Genomic DNA, 20,459 nt, shown 5'->3' on the forward strand with positions numbered 1-20,459 from the left:
AAGAAAATCAATGATGAATAAATCACATAATTTTTTTTTTCTGCAACTTAATCACTATATTTCATCTTTCCCTTTTAAAATTTTATTAGGTTTATCATATTTCTACGGTTTGTGTCTTTCTTCTTATTTCGTCAAAAATTTTTCTTTGAAAAAATTCAACTCAAATTCAAAAATTGTATGCAGTCAATATATTTAGTAATAATTGAATCAATGAATTAAAAAATTTTCCACTAGCAAATTATGATTAGATCTAGCAGATATTTCTAGAATCTAATTCATTTAATTTCTATACTTAGATGTTTTCAAAATTTTATGCTATACTATGCATATGTATTTTGATAAAACAAATCAGTATCAATTTTTATGGTAGACCGGAACCAGTAATCAATATTTAAACAGGAAATGTTTTTTAATAAAGAACGAACAGGTGTCAATTAATATTAACTAATTAATATAGAAACAGTTTCTTTTAATATATTTCGTTCTTTTTTCCAATCTTCGTCTTTAATTTCCGAATTTTTATTTAATTCAAATCTTACTGTTTTATTTGCAAGACTACGGTAGCACCGTAGCCAAAGATACAGTAGCCTTGCTAAGGGCCCAAGAAAAGAAGGTAGCAATTACTGTAGCAGTTACTATCCTAATCTATTCTCGATTTTCTTTCAATTTACTCTCTCTATCAGCTATCTTCCTCATAAATTAATCCAGCGGTTACCTCATTTCACGTTTTCCTTCTGTGTAAGTTACGTAAGTCATACTCTTTTGTTTTTTCTTTTTCTTTTTTTTTTGGTATATGCATAAAAAGCAATGAAATATTGTTACTTAGTGAAATAAGGAAGAATTGAAGAGACAAAGATGGATTTGCTTGGACAAATGAATAATGCTATATTTATTATTTGCCTATTATTATCAAACATACTGATCATTGGCTTGAAAGCTGTTCCAGTTGAAGAGCCTAGTAAAAATAAAGTAATGGCCAAGAAAGAGTTAGCATTGAAATGTGAAATTGAAGATGGTGAAGAATTAACTTGCGAGAAATGTGTTCAAAAAGGAACAGTTAGTTATAAATTGAAATAGAATTAGAATTATCATTTTAAAGTACTATTTAATACTTATAAATTACAAAAGAAAATAAAGAAAAGCGTCACTTTCATCAAATTGTAAAAAATGTTCGCATAATTTAATAATTTTTTAAATTAATAAATCACAATTTTCCTCTAGTTTCATTATTTCAAAAAAAAAAAAAAAAAAAGAATGAAAAATAAGACATTTTGATTTGAAATTTAATATTTAATCATATTATTATTGTTTTCTATGAATTTTTTTTCTATTGCTGCGCTGTATATAAGTCAATTTAGAATTGTTTTTGGTGTGTATCAACACAAAAATGTATGCCATATCAATGGGATTTTCCAAATTGTCAACTAAAATATGTGCGAAAAAATAATTGCTGGGGTAACAAATTTCATTTATTTTAATTTTAAAAGAAATTTCTTTTTTTTATCAACAATTATTTTTGATTTTTTTTTTTTTATCAACAACAATTATTTTTGATAAAGCAAAGATTAATTCGTATATTTGTTGTTGTTGTTAACATTATCAAATCAAATTTTATAATTTTCATCATTTAATAATATCATAATGAATTGTCACCATTGCATATTTTAGTTGATTGGTTTGCTGTGATCATTGTTGGGATGACAATTGTCGCAATCGTTATCACTGCTATTTGCTACTGTTTCATTCATTTTTGCATGATATGCATTGATTATTATCAGCAAATAAAACATGCAAGTGAAGTGTTAAGGTTGAAAAAAGCTGCTGAAAAAAGAATTGCACTGCAATATCAATATCAGCAGCGAAGAATGGAACGAAAAATTATTAAAGATAATATTAAAAAGAAATATGGTTTGTATTATGAAAATTTTTATCAAAAAAATCATACTCTTATTCAACAATCAAAAAAATATTTCAAAAATATTCTACTATTTTAATAGCTGTAAAAAAATACTCAATAATTTAAACTTACTATAGGAATAAGTAAGTAGTGATAGAAAATTATCAATTAAAATAGTTTTTTATAATGTAATCTTCAAGAGTAAACAAGATGCATTCTTATTTAAAAAAAATTAAGTTGTACTAAAATCAACAATTTCATGCTATTTTCAGGTATCCCACTAACAACACCAGCATTTGAAAAATTCAAATGATGTAGAAAATAGATAAAATATAAATATCAGTTTGTAATTATCATATTGTTTGATTTAAAGATGAATGTAGTATATAAATTAATATATGTTATCATAACAGTAGTACTGATAACATTAATCACTGGAAATTAGAAAATCTAGTTCTTATCAGGTTTTTTTTCTACTTGTTTGAATCACAATGAATGTAAGTACCTGTGATGATGAACTTTTATTCTTGCAAATTAGGAAACAAATCATGATTTTTCTAAGGATCCGATAATGCTTTTGTATAGTTAAAATATCACATGCAAGTTTATTAAAATAAAACTTTGAAATTTGACACAGTTGTCAAAAGCAAAGAAATTCATAAAATTCGATTTGTTTGATATTATATCAAAAGAGGTAGATAATGTGATTACATCTAAGTTGCATTGATTCTAATTACAACATAAATTTATTGATAAAAATTTTGCAAAAATAGCAAATAACTGCAAATCGATCATCTCATCAATCATTATTCTATAGTTCTTGCCCGAATAAAAATAATATCATAAAATTTTCACACAAATAAATGTGCTAAAATGTGAAAGATAAAATTAATTAGAAATTTTTTGTATCCCATCAAGAGTAGACGTTGTATTCATACGAATTACTGAAAGTGTTAAAGATATGAGAGATCTATTATAAAAACTCAGAAATTCTAAAGAAATTAGAATTAATAAAAGCACAATATTCAGTAAAAAGATTTGCTTAATAGAGCAAACTGTGCATAAAAAAAAAAAAAACTTAGAAAGATTGAAGATCAGAGAAGGAAATAAGAACTGAATAACTAAATTAATTAATTTCTCACAAAGGTAGCACAGAAGGCAATGTTGAAAATGAGTGAATGAATTTTAGACTTCTTCAATGAAAATTCATGATGTCCTTCCCTATCATGGTTCTAGTAAGAACATACTCAGAATACTAATAATTAGTATAGAATAAATATCAAAGGAAAAACTTTCATGAAATGATGGAAAATTTCAGGTACTCATAAAACAATTCATTCAACTGTACAGGAGGCGTGCAGACAAAAAACAATGAGTGCAATAAAGATAACAATGATCATAAAATTCGAAATGCCCATAACATTATTGATAATATAATTCAAAATTAAAACCATCATGTATCTCGTAATCTTGCAGTGTTATATGATCCTTATAAATTGTATACCATTTCTTTAGCACTATTTTTTCATATCTGAAAAATTAATCTATAGAATAAGTACTTTAAAACAATTAATTGCTTCTTAAATTAGTCAATTTTAATTATAAATAAAAGAAAAATAGAATTTCTCACCGTGTACCAGTTTGTGCAGCGATAAGTTTCTTTAAATCACCAATTGTATCGTTTGGATTGCATTTAATTCTAACTTTTTTTCCCAATCGATCATTCACCGTAATCTCAATCATTTTTTATATGCCTAGAAATTATTATAAATAGTATCTTCCCTGCTTTAAAATATTCCTAAACGGCGATTCTCATTTTTTACAGTTGCTTGTTGCCCTCAATTAATCCACTTAATGAATCCAATAGTGGTAACAATTTAGAGAACTAAAAATCGGAATTCCAAATTCCTATATTTGTTTTGAAAAATATGCAAAGATGGAACTAATAGACTTTAGTGAGTCTTTTTTTTTTTTTTTTTTTTGTAAGCAAAAATCACTTCAAAAATTTATTAAAAGAAAGCAATATACTATGAGTACAGCATCAAAATGAAAAAAATATAAGAATTTAAACTCTACGAAGACAATTGCGTCCCATCAATTTTAAAATGTGATGTATATCACTACCACAAATAGTAGAAAGTACTATATCTTTACATTATATGAAACATTCTTCCGACTTTAAATGACTTTAAAGTCAGACACTTTTCCCCCTTGGTGTTTTTTAATAAAATTAATAAAACGATCCATAAGTTTCCATATTCCTATCTTTCATGCGAAGCATTTTTAAATATTTGCAAAGTAGTTAAATTTTTGAAAAAACCACATTCACATTCAAACGAATCTGCAAAATAATTTTATTTAATCTAAAATTATCAGTGTCAAATGTTTCGCATAATACAGGAGATATACAAAAGAATACAGGAAGAATAAACTGATACAACAACTATTTAATCAGTAATTTTAAGAAGTGAATTTATGCGCTTTTTCCAACTCAACAAAGGAATGAAGGTATCAGTGAATGGAAATAAAAACCATTGAATCGGAAGCTTTACTATAAAATCTAAAGATGTGCTCCATGAAGTTTCTTCTGAATTTGAAGATTCATATGCAATTCCGGTTGAATATCACAGACTAGCTGTAGCAAACGTACGATTACCTGGAATATATGAAATTTTAAACAGGTTGGTGTCAAAATTTGTCATTGTCTTATTAAACTTCAAATGATCCACTTGATTACGTTGTTTTTTAAATTTGTATAGTGGATTTTAGCTTGGTATGCAGCCTTACAATTATTAATTTATTCAGTAAAAATTTTACTGAATCGAAAAATTCACTTTACAGATAACAGACCTGCTGCTTATTCTTTGCGACAGATTTTTCCATCTGTTTGATGCTTTCTTCAGTTTCTTGTTTGATTTTCATTTCGATATCTTCCTTCTTACCGAGATATTTATGCTCATATTCTTTGAATTGACGTTCTCGTTCCTACAGAAATACAAATATTAGGTACTCTCTATCGGGTATTCTAAAATGGTTACGAAATGCAGTGATCCTTACCAAAATGTTGAAACATAAAGTGTGAAATGATTATAATTATATAGTAATTAAAAATAACGGATGCTGATAAAGTTAATCTAGACCAATCTCCTACAACTTAAGGTTACTAAATTATCCATATAAACTAATTGAATGATCTCATAATTCTATTATTCATTGATTTATCAATTTTTTGAACTTTAATATTGCTGCAGTATTCAATCAGATGAAAATATATAAAAGACTCTATCCCAAAAAATTTTGCTATATCAGATTAAATTGCAGTATATTTTAAGAAAAAAAAATTATTTAAAAAATTGCAAAGCAACCAAAAAGAAACTGAGCCGAAAGAGAAACACTAAAAGCACTTCTTACCGTTCTATACTTTTCAATCTCAGCTTGTGCTTCTTGCTTCGCTTGCTTTAGACGTTGAGCTTTACGTTTCCGTGCTTCATTAATCTTTTCCGCAGCTCGTTTTTCTGCCGCTAAAAGCTGCTGTATGCCATGTGTTTGGGATGCCATCATAAATCGCTCAACCGAAATGGATCAGATTAATAATTTAAGAATACCACTGCAAAAGTTTAATCTTACAATTAGCACTTTACTTCCCATAAGTTTTACAAACTAATTTTATGAACCAGATTCACTTACATTCTCTCAGTACTAGTGTAAAGTTCCTATTTCAATAGATAGGAAGAAAAAAATGATCTCATAAAATTTAAACTATAATTCCTCTTTTTTTTTTTTTTTTCAGAAAAACAAAATATAGCGCACCGAAAAGGGCAGAATGTAGCAATCGAAAAAGCTCGTTTAGAAAACGGTAATATTTATATTTTTCAATTCAAATTTATGCTAAAAAAAAATTGAACCAATTCTATTCAATTCTGATCGGAACTATTCTCCAAGTTCTCAAAAAGAAGAGTGGTTAAAATCCTAAAAGACACAAAATTTTTGTTTTTCTTGTTAAGTTTCCATGAAAAAAAAAAAAAAAAGAAAAACGAAAAAAAAGCAAACAGCTTATATTCTTTTGAGTTATATCTGAAATTACTCATTACTACTAACTATTATTCATCTACAAATACATAAATACCACAGTGATGAACGAGCATGAATTAGAAAAGAAGTAACATATACGACAGAACGTATGGTAAACAAAATGGCTTATAAAATAAAATTCTTTTATCCATATTTCACACTCTTTCGAGGAGTGAAAAACATAACATTATTTCCAAATTTCTTTTAAAAACAATTTTCGAAAGTTTAAAATAAGTACAGACCTAGAGCAGAAACTATTGTGCACCGAAGGAATCTTGGCTTCTCCTTTCTTGCCTTCTTCAATAAAATAAAAGTAAAAATTCAGAGTTGGGAACTTGATCTAAGAAGCAGTTAAAATACACTAAATCACTTCATCTTAATGTATTCCATCTTTAAGCTCCGCATTCGGTAATTCTAATTATACAGAAAATTATTGAAAAACAATGAAAACAATGTTCCATATCCATAACCCAACATGATAATTGGCTAGCATTTTTTTTTTAAAAAAAAAAAAAAGAATAAAATATCGCTAATGTTAACAAGTTAAAATGCAAAAATATGACTTTTTTTAAACCCGTTGATCAATCACAGTAATATATGTCGGAGGTACATATATAGGCACTTCGGTTTCATCGCCATCGAATAAGCCAACAGCTTGAAAACGACTGATGTCGTAAATCGACGGACAGTAGACAGTGAGTCGGATATTAAAAATCTGAGTACAACCAAAAGCTATTGTTGCATGCATACGTGAACGATCAGCTATAATCAATGGTTGCAATACTAATGAGGAATGAGCATATGAACTCGATGAAGCTGTGTTTTGTGGTTGAAATCCTGGAACGTTGGTACTTCCCGAATCTACGATCTGCTTTCGAATCAGAGTGGGATCCAGAAAATGAATTGTTACTGTACAACTTCGACGATGCAGAAAATCATCATTCGTTACTGTTATCTGCACTGGTATTTGGCACGACCTGAATATTAAATAATTTCAAAAAAAAGTCATATTTTAGACAATAAATATGTAAATTTCTTGAACAATGAATACATAAATTTCATATCAGCAAAATTTACCTTTCATTGCTAAAATTGTGATACGTTATGGGTGAAGATGTCGATATATTGCAAATAAAAGCAAATAGATTTTTATCTGAAGAAATACGTTTTGTTTCCAGGAGATTTTGACTCGACTGTTCTATCGAAAATTGACGAAGAATATGATGCGTACAAAACGGCACCGAACAACCAAGCGGAAATGGGTTTGGCATAAAGTTCTCACCGAACACTAAAAAACATGATTCTTGGATTGCCTGAACAGAAACTCGTTGATTTAATACATTAAATTGACCTCACTTTTTTACTCAAAATTGTAACATGCCATCGATATTTATCAGTCTACCCAGTAACATGAAACACGATATTTGTCTTGATAAACATCCTTTCAAAAATTTTTTCAGAAATCACTGCTGTAATTGCCACTGTCACAAAAAAATGTTTTCGTTTTTTTTAAACCGTCGAACCGTTCGTCATAATACTAATAATTAATGATTAATCATAATTACTATTATTATTATTATCAATTATAATAACAGTAATAAATAATGGTAATAGCTTAATGATAAAATTTACCAGTAGAGGTAGTGCCATCGCTATTAACAACATTAGCTTTCCACAGGACTGCAAAAAACAAATCAAGTTCAGGAACTGTTGTATTCTCATCTTCTGTACATTGTTTTGATGAAGATACAGCATCGAATATTTCAGATGGACGGTCAGGAGGACTAGACCATTCCGGAATATCAGCAATTTCATCGCAAAACCATAACGATACTGCTCCTTCATGTCCATTGATCATAAATGGTATACTGTCTGTTTGTTCACTTTCCAGTTCCACTAAATGTTGAGTTAAAATTACATTTCCAAGAAATTTCACATTTGAGTAAATAAACAAAACATCTATAATTCTGTAATTGCCAAAAACTTATTTGTTCTTATTTGTCTAATTTTTCCTATCATTTCTGTCTTATACTACTACATATACTTCCTAATAGAAGCAATCTATTTACCTCGACGCCTTTGCAACGGATGCAGAAAAATCTGCGGTAAAGAATTTTGGCATGTTTTCGAAGTGAGATTTATCTTGGAATGAGCAATCAACAACCGTATTTTAATTAGTTCAATTTTGGCGAGTAAAGAACTACGACTTGGTATAAGATTACGGAGCTGCAAAACGCATGCACCAGTGGCACGATCAACAAGCCTAAAAGCAGAAACAATTACAAAGTTAGATCTATTTGTCAACAAAATAGTTAACAGTATAGACATTTAAGAAATTACCTTAATGAAGTTTCTAAAATTACACGAGCATCAATCATGATTACATGTCGCTGTTCTCTGACCATACAATTATCACCGCGATAATAGCAAATCAATAATATGTTAAGTCCAAGAGACTCCGTAGTAGGAGCTCGAACTGCTAACTGTAATCTGAAATTGACAGAAATGACAAAAACAATAGCTTTTTTTTGGCACCGTATAATAATAAGTGAGCAATTTTTATTGACAACTATATTTAACCTTAATGTAACAAAACGAAAAACTAGAGGATTCCAAACTTTCCCAAAAAATTGAAAGTTTTCTGCATTTTCTCAGAAAAGCAAAATCAAAAACTGCATATATAATAAGACGATGTCCAGCTAACTTAACTAAAAAAAAAGAACAAAATTATAAATGTTCAAAAGACGTAAGAATTTTAACCTTTTCTTTTGACCTGTAGCAATAGCGCCATGCTTTAAGTTAAAAACACCAACTGCAACGTCTATAGCAGATGCAGTACATTTCACAGATCGAAATGTACTACTTTCTGGACATTCTTCTTCATAAACTGAAATCAATTCCGGATGATCAGTAACTATGCAAAAAGCTTCCACAGGTACTACACCTATATTGCTCACGTCACAATTAAATCGACAAATTTGGCCACAGAATGCCATTAATCGTCGTTTTAGTGGCAAATCAATTTCAACCAATGGCCACTGCTCTTTTGTTACTTCTGCAGTTAAGCGGTAATCCTCTCCGTATAAGAGTGATGTTTTCTGGAAAAGAATTTATCCTACATTATGTATTCTTAATGTTCTTTTCTTTCAGTATTAATCATATTTACATCCGTGATTTCCTTCACCAAATTATCATAAAATATTGGAACTTCAAGTCTACAAGTCTACAAAAGAATTTTTGTTCTCAAATTTTATTACTGTCTAATAGATAGTTTCTAAATTAATGTCTTAGAAAAAAAAAATCAACACAAACTTTTCGAAAGTTAAAGTATCACTCTGGAAATTTAACCTCTTTCTTGGAGTTATTCATTCGCGGTCCACGAATATTAAGTGGAGTCGAGTATGTAACATTGATTTCGTCAACTACGAGATTAAAAGACAAACTGTGTACTCGCATCCTATCAATATCTTTTTTAGGAACAACAGATAATTCAAGAGGAATCCAATCACACTTCGGTTCTAAAGTAATCTGAAAAGAATTGATTAGCTTAGATTAAGGCAAAGGGTGGCATTTTTGAAATTTCGAATAAAAGTTCGAAAAGTACAGGTGTTGACAAAGAAGCTAAATTTATGATACTTCGATGCACTTTACAGATATTCTAGTTTCACGTCTGTTAAAATGCAGGATAAAAATACATAAGCAAAAACGATGAACAAAGGATAAATTGCAACTAACTTTGTCAGTAAAAGTTTGCAAATACATCGTCGGTTCAGCTAATACTTCCAAATGAATATTTTCCAAAATCAAGGGAATATCCAAAGGATTTTTTAACGAGAGTATTATTCGCATTCTTTCCAAAGGTGGAGCAAAAGGTATCTAAATTATAAATGTATGATTTATAACAAAATCCTAAACAAACCTAACAAAAATATTGTAAAAGAAGTTAATTTAAATGATTAAAATGGGGAAAATGAGTTTTACTGCCAACATTATGTTACAACGAACAAAACTTGAACCTTAGAATTATCTGTAGAAGCTGTACGAACAGTCCCTGTTTCTCGAAAACCAGCAAAAGAACCTGTTATTGCGAAATACGCAGCTTTTGACAAATTTACCCATACGTCCTTATTATTCTTCTGAAAAAGAGTGAAAAAATTCATAGCTGTAGATGAGAAAGTTTTTTACAAGCATATGACTACAAGATGAGAAGAAAGGAAATGAACGAACCAAAGTTTCCATATTTGTGATCAATTCAGGTATTAATTCAATCGGACGTTCTCCGTAAATGACAACAATATTTTGAATATCTACTAGAGGTACTACCATCACCTCATGAGTTCGAGTACTGTTACAGTGTTTCAGAAGTTGCAAGTAATGTTTGAGAAAAAGTTGTTGCTGATCAGGGTGTTGCACTGATTGAGATTTTATCAAAGGAAAGCACCACGACAAGGCTTCTTCTTTCTGATCACTTTCATTAGCTAATGTATAAAGAATATGATCCTAAAATATCATATTATTTAATCAAATCAATACTAATGCTTAACATAGCTATACCTCTACACTACTGTTGGGATTGTGACAATCAATACACGCTTGTATTTCGTGAAATTCTCCTTAACTCTTACAGAAATAATAGTAAGAAGAAATGCTTCTTATAAATTCAGATAATCCTTAGTTTTCTAGATAAAATCAGAATTTTTTACCAATCAATCATTTTAAAACGCTGACATGCCCCTCACTATTATTTACTAGCATTATCTGGAATACTCTGCAGGTTGATGTGGATTTCATAAGCATAAATTCCTTCAAACTGGAATTCAGGCACTTACTTCTGCAAAAACCCAACGTTTGGAAAGATACTCAGGAAGAGCACGTTTATAGCATTCCATGGATAATTGTTTCTGACCAGCCTTAGACATCCGATGTCCAGCTAATACGTAATGGAAAGCCATTTTTCGACGCATCTTGGCATTTCCGAAATAAACACTCGCCCTTTCCAGCAAAACACCACTGAATAAGTCATCATCCTGTCAAAGAAATAATCATTTTTTTCGTAACTAATTCTTCTATAGTTTATGCTACATAGTTTAAAAAAAAAAACACTTCTGCTCCAATTCAAAACTCAACATTAGCAGAAAAAAAAATGAACTAACCGAATTCGTTAGTTTCAGAAGTTGAGTGCATGCTTCGACATATAATTCCATTGTTGAGAGTATTAATGCACTTAAAATAGCAGCTCGCATTGTTAAGACTGGTTTTCTGGAAAAATATTGGACTCATCAATTTAAAGAAAATGTTACATGACAATTCTTGAAAACTTTATGTTTAAGTTCATCATGTTCATTTTTGACCCCTTCCTCTTCCTCTACCTTGTTTATTTTTTTTTTTTCTTCTTCCATCCCTCATTCATTTTCCCGTAAATAACTTCTGAAGTGTTGAATGTAAAAAAATGAAAGAAAATAAGAGATTGGTTTTGTCAGTGTCTGAAAATTTTTAACAGTTACAGGCTAACTGTTGTATAAAAGTTGATCGCATCGTCCATGTAATGTTGTGGATATTGCTTCGCAGTAATATGAGATGTACTTAAAAATAAACTTAATGCTGCCATTTCCTGAAATAGAAACGATATTCAATTCTCTCGCGAAAATTTGTAATCCTTTACTATCGAAAGTATCGAAATTATGACCCCATTTCTAATTTAATTCAAAATCTTCTTAAAAAAAGGCAATTGATACTCACAAGTGCTCCAGCATTGTACAGCCAAGCCTGATCCACAGCAAATTCTTTCCTAACCGTCTGGTAAAGTTGATATGCATAAGAGTAAAGCCCAAAAATAAAACAAAGATCGGCTAGTAGTCTAACTTGCATTTCGCCACTATCTCGTGCATAACTAAAATTAAAACTGCTTGTATTTTCTATTTAAAATAAAACTTTGACTCATGCATTATCTATGTGAAAGAAATTTTTAAAAGTTTAGCCTATTAGGAAGAAAATAAATTATGAAAGAAAAAGCTTTGTAAAGGAACTTCGATACTGAATAAAAGAAGCTAACACTGAAACAAAAAAGAATAACAAAACTAAAAGAACCAAAATCACAATCAATAATGAAAAATTGCAATCAAAATGTAAAAAGTTTTCATACGTTATTGATGTAGCCTGTTGAGTTGCTGCTGTTCCAAACCACTTCCGTACCCCGGTAGTTAACGATTTACTTATTCCTCGACGCGCAATGGCCTGTTCATTAAGAGTGCGCATTTGCCGCTCTACCCATGGTAATAGAGCATTGTGAATCATATATTCCATCATTTTTGTAACACTTTCACGATCATCATAGCTGAGATACTGTCCATGAAGTCCATTGGAAACAGAGTCAAAACTGGCAAAGCTATCATTATTCTGCTCTGTTACAGATGAATCATTTGATGAGATCTGAAAAAAAAAAAAAAAAAGCCGTTTTAAAATGAAAGTGAAAACTACAAAAAATTTCGAATTCTATTAGTAGATGAAACTTATGCATTTCTATAAATATATATCCATATAAACTTACATAAGTAACTTAACTATCTAAAACAAACATCTACTATAGAAAACCAGAACAATTCTGAAAATAAAAAATGTTCTATAAGACCAAAAATTCTGTGAGCAAATTCGTATATGCTTCATGTGCATTTTCACTGAAAGGGAATCTTGATTGCTTATTGGTCTGGTAGTTCTCAGAGCAAAGATAATAAATTTCAAAATTGCTAAATCAATAAGCAAACAAAGTTCCTCTGAAATACAAATAAGTCGATTTCGTATGAAACGGTACTAATTCGTTAGCAAAAACGAGAACATACCAAGCCATCAGTTAATCCCACTGTTTTTGAAAGAACTTTATATTTAGCAAGTTGTAATCCTTTTTTCAATCCACGATATTTCGATTCCAAATGTGCACGCCACGGATCCGTTAATTCATCATCATATTTTGAATTCATTTTGAGCAAGTAACAATTCTGAATACCGAACTGCGTAGTAATTGCTGAAAACACTGAAGACGACCTAAAAAGATGAAAATACATTTCCTTATTGGAATTTATGATCCTGGCACTAACTGTTTCTTGAAGGACTAAGAAAAAAAAACCAAAGGTGCTAATGATAGCTACTGGTTTCTATTACAAACTTGCTCAATTCAGTAATGCATTCTCAGGTTGGACCAAGAAGTTATGCAAAGTGACTCCTAATAAAAACAAACTTCAGGAATGGAAAGACAACCGATCACCTCGACGATCCATTTCCTGACGATTCGTCGTCTAGAATTAAGAAATATTTGAAAATATTTGGAAGCATCCATCTGGGCATTGCACAGTACGCCGGCCCAATAGCAAAGGCATTCTGTCCACACTGCAACATAAATTACGTTAAAAATGTTGAAAATCTATGTTAAAAATCTCTAAATCTATGTAAATTCTCAACTCCAAGAATAAGACCTAGATTTAGAAACAGCATTCTGCTGTTTCCTTCTTAATCTTATCTTTAACTGAGATTTTATAACAGATAAAGAGATACGAAGCGATTAACGAGAGAGTCAAAAATGAAATGATGACAAAAAGTGCAGAAAAAATGGTAAGGGAGGTAACACTATAAAATACATGCCAATTGAGTGTTTTAAATAGAAACTTTAAATATTTCAAATATAAATTCGCAGCCTAATTATACGAGTGTCTCCTTTTATCATCAAACTATACGATCTAACTTTCCATCAAGGTGTTCATAATATTCAGTTATTCACTATTTTTAATGCAATCAATGCTTCGTCCACTTTCGACTTGCTTTAAGAAGGTCAAAAATTTCAGCTTGCATATTTTATTATCAAAAACTATTTATATGACGCACAGATATCTTAGAATATCTCTTATGAATTGTGAAGTAAATTTTTTGATTCATTTCAGAATGTAATATGATACTGTTGAAAAAACAAATCAGTAGTTCCACATTTACATCTCATAAACAATAAACCTAAATGTACACACATATATGCACACTGCAGGCAGACAGCACACATATACCCATAAAACATCAATTTAACTGGTCGATTGAAAAAAGGGGAAGAATCGATCGAATCATGATTATTGGACTATTGATTTTATCTTCACTTTGTCTTTTCATCGTTTACAGTGACTGAACTGTGTATACAATCCAAATATAATCTGATAATGTAATAGTGAATCATTCAGGAAATTACTGTTTACTAATGTTAAAATACCAATGAAATTAAACGTAGTACTTCCTGTGCTTTACAGGAAGTGAATATTTATGAATTGGTTAGTATATAATAAAATTCCTACAAATTAACACAATTATTTAATATTTTCTCTCCAATTATTAAATATTGATTGAACAAATCAGAAAAACTTTTTTCAAAAAATCAGAAAAACTACAAATAACTCTGTTAACTTAATAAATATATACTATTTATTAACCAGCATTTATTTCCCCCAAAAATATTCACTTTCTTTCTGGCAAAACCATTTTATTTCATTTACATTCATGCAGTGCAAAACGTCAAAAGGATCCATTCATATAGACATTGGTTAATGATGCTACCGAATCGTACCATCTTTTTTTTTCACGAAAAAGAAAATATCTACTTCTAAACTGAAAATGTTAAGGCTTATCAGCAATCAAAATGTAATTTCTGGAAAGTAATAAAATATAATAAGCATAAATTCAATATGGCTAAATAAAATAACTTCAAAACCTCAAAAATGCTATTAAAATCGCCCCTTTAACATGATGAAACAAAAAAATTAAGGTGCAACATTATCTCAAGATCCACCGCTTCCAACAAATAAACATCTAACGGCAACACTTTTACTCATGTCTGTGAATGAGACCAACATAAAAGTGAATGTAATGAAGTGAATCTAATCAAGCAAAAAACGTCACTTAATTACAATGAGAAACAGTTGACCTTTGTCAGTATAAAAATTTGTTTTTGGAATCAGAACTAGATGAACAAGTTAACTAAACCACAGACGTGACAACAACATCAATACAATTTTTCTTCGGTAAAACTAGATCATATTTTAATTCAGAAACTTGTTGAAAACATTTAGTAACGGCTGTGATTTCGGAAATCGTGTTTGACACGCACTAGGCTTCTATCAGCGCAGATTAATAATATGTAGTCTATGTTCTCTTCATTCTTCAAATAAACATCAAAATAACAGTTCTTACCTGTTGCTGATGCTGAATATTAATCAATTTCGATAATTCTTCTACTGGATCCTCATCATCGGTAGAAACGACAAATAAGCAACCAAGGTAAGTTCGAAGGAATTCGTGCTCTGCCGGCTCGGACCATTTCAGCAAAGTTTCACTGTAAAATATACTTAAATTAAATCTACTAATCTAGTAAAAATTTTGTTCAATAATCTGTTAGATGAGCTACAAAAATATGACAATTCAATTATTCGCATTTTAAGGTCCAATGCGAAATAACACAATCCTGCAATAAAACACGCCTGAAAGCAATGGAAGCAAATCCAGGATCGGAATCTGATGTGGATGCAACCGATGATGTAGCTTCATGTAATACAGAAGGTAGAACAGTTAAACTTAGAAGGAATCCATCTCGCCGAAGATCTCGAAAATCAAAGAATATACGCGATGTTACCGAGGAGCCTGACGGATCCTAAAATTCAAATTTGAAATGAAGACGTGATATTTGAGAAAAGTGAAAAATCTTTCTCTTATAGATATTACTTCTAATCGAACACATCACCAAGAAAATTTCGAAAAACTATTCATGGATAAAGTTAGCTTAAACTAATGAAGATTTAATGTTCTACTGCTTCCAATTATAAACAATTAAAGGTGCTGCAACAGCTATTTCGAACAAACCAGAATCATCGTTTTCCAGATAAAAGCATTTTTCTAATTGTGGAGAACTTTGACATTAAAGATAAAAGATTAGTTCTCTTTTAACCGCAACATTTTCATCCTGTTTAACTTCAAGTTTATTTAATCCATATAAAAATACTATGAACTTTTTTGCTTTACCTATGATCACTATATATTGTAAGATTCCACCTCACAGTTAATTCATCTATCAACTATATTTCCATATTTTATTTATTAATTTAACTTTTTCAAAACTTATTCCATAATGTCTTATAGTGCAGGTCAACACTTGAATATCTACCAAGTCATTGATAAATATACGATTTTTGTTGTCCTACATGTGAGAAAGATGGGGAAGAACAATGAGACGCAGTAATTTAGTGCTAAATTTTGTTGTAAGCTATTCAGATCACTGATTATTAACAGTTTCTGATTTTAATTCATCTTTATTGTCTGTCCCATTCAATTTTTATAATCCAGGAATTTCAACTTATATTTTGTCTTAATTTATTGAAAGCATGATTAAAAACTAACCTTTACTGTGCAATTGACAGTTGCAAATGGCAAAAGTAAGTCGGTAAAGCTAAGATTATTCTTAATAGCGATACGTTCCACAGCATCAGATGTTAGAACAGCTAATAGGGGACTGAATCCTTGACGAATCTGCTCTCCTAACATCGATTTTCAACAGAACACCGTGAGGAACTTCAATAGAACACCCTACCGCTTAAGAAAAAACTTACGAAAACTCCTGAAAAATAAGAAATGAATTAAACTACTATCCACGAAATGCGATGAAAGTGATTTTCGGTTCCTCTGCTAAATGCTTTATTCATCTATTAGCGAATATACGAATGAGTTAATGTTTAGAAAATAAAAGCAAAAAAAAAAAAAACGATCGAAAGTGTCCTCATAATGCTATTTCTATCTATTGGAATTAGAAAATATATTCCCTCACACATATACATCAAACACAAAATCGATCCATACGAAGTATACATTCTTCCTTAACCGATTAGACAAACATCGGAATGAAAAAGGATGAAAATTGCAAGGAATTTAAAGTAATAAATTTAACATTAAAAGTGTAAAAACATGCAATCAGACAAATATAGAAAATCATGAGTGACATAAATAATAACGTACATTAGAAATAGAAGAAATAAATTTGTTAAAAATCTTTTTAAGCAAATTAGTTTTATCTTGAAAAATTAACTGTTAACACTAATTATATAAATGGTATAATTTCCTCTGTATAAAATGAATTACCATAAATTTTTTAATTTAACCAATTTAACAGCTATCGTTGTCGCTTAACGCGTCATCTCAGTGAATCAATGTGATGCAAAACATTTGCGTAACTCTGACGGTAACGTTACTCTTCTTCTTTTGTCTCATCGTTATTGGAAATTTTTTTATGTGATACAATTGTAAAAGCATAGTGAAGAGAAAGTACCAGGCGTAGAAAATTTGATTAAATTTGATATGTAACTTTTCTTCATAAAAGAATACACCAATCTTTATTCAGAAAAATTAAAAAATTTTGAAGTCCTACCAGAGTAAGATTTGCATGTTTCCCAAACTTAAATTAAATAAGGATGACATGTAGTACGTAATAATGATGATTTTTCTTAGCGTGAAAAAAAACTGAAAGAACACGTGTACGTATATAACCTTACTTTTATTAACAGTAATTATCATTTTAGCATGGAAAAAATGACATATTCGATATGATATCAGTAATCTTTAATAATGGTTGTGATAATAGCGGTTGAATATATCAAACCTTTGACATCAGTAATCAATAATGTTTTGTTTATCAACTAATATATACAATATAAATCGGAGAAAATAGTCCTTCATGCAGAAGAAGAGTGTACGGTTTGTGTCTTTTCGATGATTCGTTGTAATAACTCGTTGCCATCGTCAGAGGGTTTTCACCTGGCTAATGCCATAATAAGATTCTCTCTCACCTGGTTAAATGCTACAATAAGGTTCTCTCTTACCTGGTTAAATGCTACAATAAGGTTCTCTCTCACCTGGTTGAATACCACAATAAGGTTCTCTTTCATCTGGTTGAATATCATAATAAAGTTCTCTCTCACCTGGTTAAATATCAATATTTCTCTGTGCTTCCGATCTATTTTTGCCCGTACATATTAATATCATTAATGTCTCATTTATCATATCAGAGGTTTGGACATCTTCATAAATATTTGTCAGTGTACACAAAGTTATAATCTATTTGTATACCTCACTGTCTCCTTATGAAATTTGCTATGATTAGAAATTAAAATTTGAAATTATTTTTGAAAGATTCAAGCAAAATGTACAATTTGATAAATTTTACAAAAAAGCACAGTATTTATTATCAAGTTTTTTTTTTTTTTTTTTTTTTTCATCACAAGAAATAAAAAATGATGATAACTTTACGAGAATTTTGTAATAATTTGTATATATAATTGAATGAACAACAAACATTTTATATTATTCCGAAGAAATGGAATTTTTCTTTGAATCATAAAATTTATTTTAAATTTAATCAAAATATAATTTTAAAATATAATAGACATAATCAATATATGCTTGTATAGGTAAATTCATCACTTTGCTTAATTACAATGATTCAATAACATTAGAAAATTCATAATTGTTGGTAAAAAAGCAAAATGCTATTGATTACTTCGATAAACAATTTTGTTTTCTCACTTAATTTATTTTTTTTCCACTGAAAACTATTGATTTTATATAATAAATATTTCAAAATCTCTCTTCAATCATTCTGGAAAATTCATTTCAAAAACTTTTCTCTCTTATCGATAACAATTTTAGTTAGAAATAATTTTGCATAGTAGAAGTGAATAACGTCTCCTTACATTGTTCAATTTATGATCATTTTCGATTTTTCTAACTTTTTTTTTCCTCTTTCTCTCTTTTTCTATTTCTAATTATATTTTCCGAATTATAATAGCAATAGAAACGAACATGTTTGAGGGGAATGTTTGAATTCTTTTAGTTATCAGTTTGTTTGTGATAATTTTTACACCGCCTTTAGAATCTAAATGTCTCTTTAGATCTTTTTTTTTTTTTTTTTTTGATTTTTTTTCAGAGAAAAATATCAGGTTAATAGTTGCAATTTGCAATAAAATTTGAGAATTTTTTCGAAAAATTATTGATTGGAATTTTGAAATTGAATTGTCGAAGAATTTTCATTGCACATACAAACAATAATGCAATTTCATTCCTACTTTTTTTCAATACTAACCAACCATATAGCATTACAATTTCATGTTTATTTCAAGCTAATTTATATCTTTTCATATTTCAAGCTAATCACTCCTATTTTCTTTATGATAAACTTTTATTATAAATTTTCTATGTAATAAATAAAATTAGTGAATGAATAAAGCTTTTATCATAAATTCTTCTATGCAAATTTCAATTGCAAAATAATAATTTTTTAACTAATGTTTTTTTTTTTTGCATCAAAAATTTTTTCCAACTTTATTCTTTTGTCTTTTTTCTTACTCTTTGATTTGTATTTATACTAATCTATGACATTTTCTCTTCCTCTCTCTTCCATTTCAAATTATTATATCAAAATCTTGAAAGAAAAAAAAAAAAAAAAGAAAAGAAAAGAAAGAAAACAAAGTTAAGAGTAATCATTTGCTATCTTTTACAAACATTGTAAATGTATCATCTTGTTACATAAATATCACAAATAATTCAATCCCTTCCTTCTATTTATCGTCATAAATTACATCGCAAACATTTACATATCGTTAGTTATCTTTTCTTTCCGTCTTACTCTTCTCAATATCATATCATATCATATCAATGCCATATCATTCATCCATCCTTTGAGCTCTCATGTCTTATGCATCATAAAATATTTTAAATGATTGAATTTTATATTTTTATTTGTGGACAGTTTCTGTGAAATGAATTTACTTCATCCATACGAGAACTTTTCATTTTGAATGAATAATTTTTCATGAAATAATCACATTTTAACAGATAGATTCTTATTTTTTAAATATATTATTAAAATTCCTATTTTTTGATCTTATTATTATTTTTTTTTTTAAATATATGATTAAATTTTCATATTCATCACTTCTAAGATGACTTATTCACATATGTCATATACCTAAATGGCATTATTTGAATGTTACTCCTTCTCTCTCTCTCAAACTACTTTATTCATTTTGAAATGACATTCTAATTGTTGAAGTTTAAAGAGTTCCGAAAATAGAGTAATACCCTCGAAGTCATAAAGAATTGAAATTTTAATTATCTCTCTAAAAATGACTGTTTATGGGCAAAAAAAAAAAAAAAAGAAATTAATTGCGATTATTATGTAGTAATTTATAAGTGTTCCGTAATTGTTGTACACTTTAAATATTTTGTACAATAGCAATATTTTATTCATTTCTGTGACCGTAATATAATTTAGTATTTCCTTTTCGAGAATATAATATGGAAATTAAAAAAAAAAAAACCAAATTCTTTTTTGTATATTTCAAATTAAATCTGAATTTTTACACAGTGCTACACTTAGTAACATTATAAAAAGTCAAAAATCTACAGATAAGAATGTAAGCCTTTT

At 29.1% G+C, this 20,459-nt stretch overlaps 4 protein-coding genes across 4 annotated transcripts; 1 reads left to right on the forward strand and 3 right to left on the reverse strand.

The window, feature by feature from the left end:
• Positions 1 to 855: 855 nt before the first annotated feature.
• Positions 856 to 2,210, forward strand: Bm2647 (Uncharacterized protein; the record flags this gene model as incomplete). The annotated part of the gene is made up of 4 exons (XM_043079970.1): positions 856 to 1,056; positions 1,359 to 1,455; positions 1,669 to 1,908; positions 2,170 to 2,210. The coding sequence occupies 4 exons, from the start codon at positions 856 to 858 to the stop codon at positions 2,208 to 2,210; spliced, it is 579 nt and encodes a 192-aa protein (XP_042935904.1).
• Positions 2,211 to 3,319: 1,109 nt separating this feature from the next.
• Positions 3,320 to 3,640, reverse strand: Bma-ubl-5 (ubiquitin, putative; the record flags this gene model as incomplete). The annotated part of the gene is made up of 2 exons (XM_001893861.1): positions 3,320 to 3,428; positions 3,528 to 3,640. The coding sequence occupies 2 exons, from the start codon at positions 3,638 to 3,640 to the stop codon at positions 3,320 to 3,322; spliced, it is 222 nt and encodes a 73-aa protein (XP_001893896.1).
• Positions 3,641 to 4,457: 817 nt separating this feature from the next.
• On the reverse strand, positions 4,458 to 5,455 carry Bma-vha-10 (vacuolar ATP synthase subunit G, putative; the record flags this gene model as incomplete). The annotated part of the gene is made up of 3 exons (XM_001893862.1): positions 4,458 to 4,553; positions 4,748 to 4,882; positions 5,309 to 5,455. The coding sequence occupies 3 exons, from the start codon at positions 5,453 to 5,455 to the stop codon at positions 4,458 to 4,460; spliced, it is 378 nt and encodes a 125-aa protein (XP_001893897.1).
• Positions 5,456 to 6,536: 1,081 nt separating this feature from the next.
• On the reverse strand, positions 6,537 to 16,528 carry Bma-trpp-8 (uncharacterized protein; the record flags this gene model as incomplete). The annotated part of the gene is made up of 20 exons (XM_001893863.2): positions 6,537 to 6,945; positions 7,046 to 7,256; positions 7,601 to 7,864; positions 8,038 to 8,231; positions 8,309 to 8,458; positions 8,729 to 9,066; positions 9,317 to 9,496; positions 9,704 to 9,844; positions 9,985 to 10,104; positions 10,196 to 10,468; positions 10,798 to 10,995; positions 11,122 to 11,227; positions 11,473 to 11,579; positions 11,708 to 11,858; positions 12,111 to 12,397; positions 12,805 to 13,006; positions 13,227 to 13,348; positions 15,185 to 15,326; positions 15,472 to 15,641; positions 16,385 to 16,528. The coding sequence occupies 20 exons, from the start codon at positions 16,526 to 16,528 to the stop codon at positions 6,537 to 6,539; spliced, it is 3,909 nt and encodes a 1,302-aa protein (XP_001893898.2).
• Between the last annotated feature and the right edge of the window lie 3,931 nt (positions 16,529 to 20,459).

The sequence above is a fragment of the Brugia malayi genome (genome assembly GCF_000002995.4).
Source record: "Brugia malayi strain FR3 genome assembly, contig: Bm_v4_Chr3_scaffold_001, whole genome shotgun sequence".
In the NCBI taxonomy this organism is placed as follows: domain Eukaryota; kingdom Metazoa; phylum Nematoda; class Chromadorea; order Rhabditida; family Onchocercidae; genus Brugia; species Brugia malayi.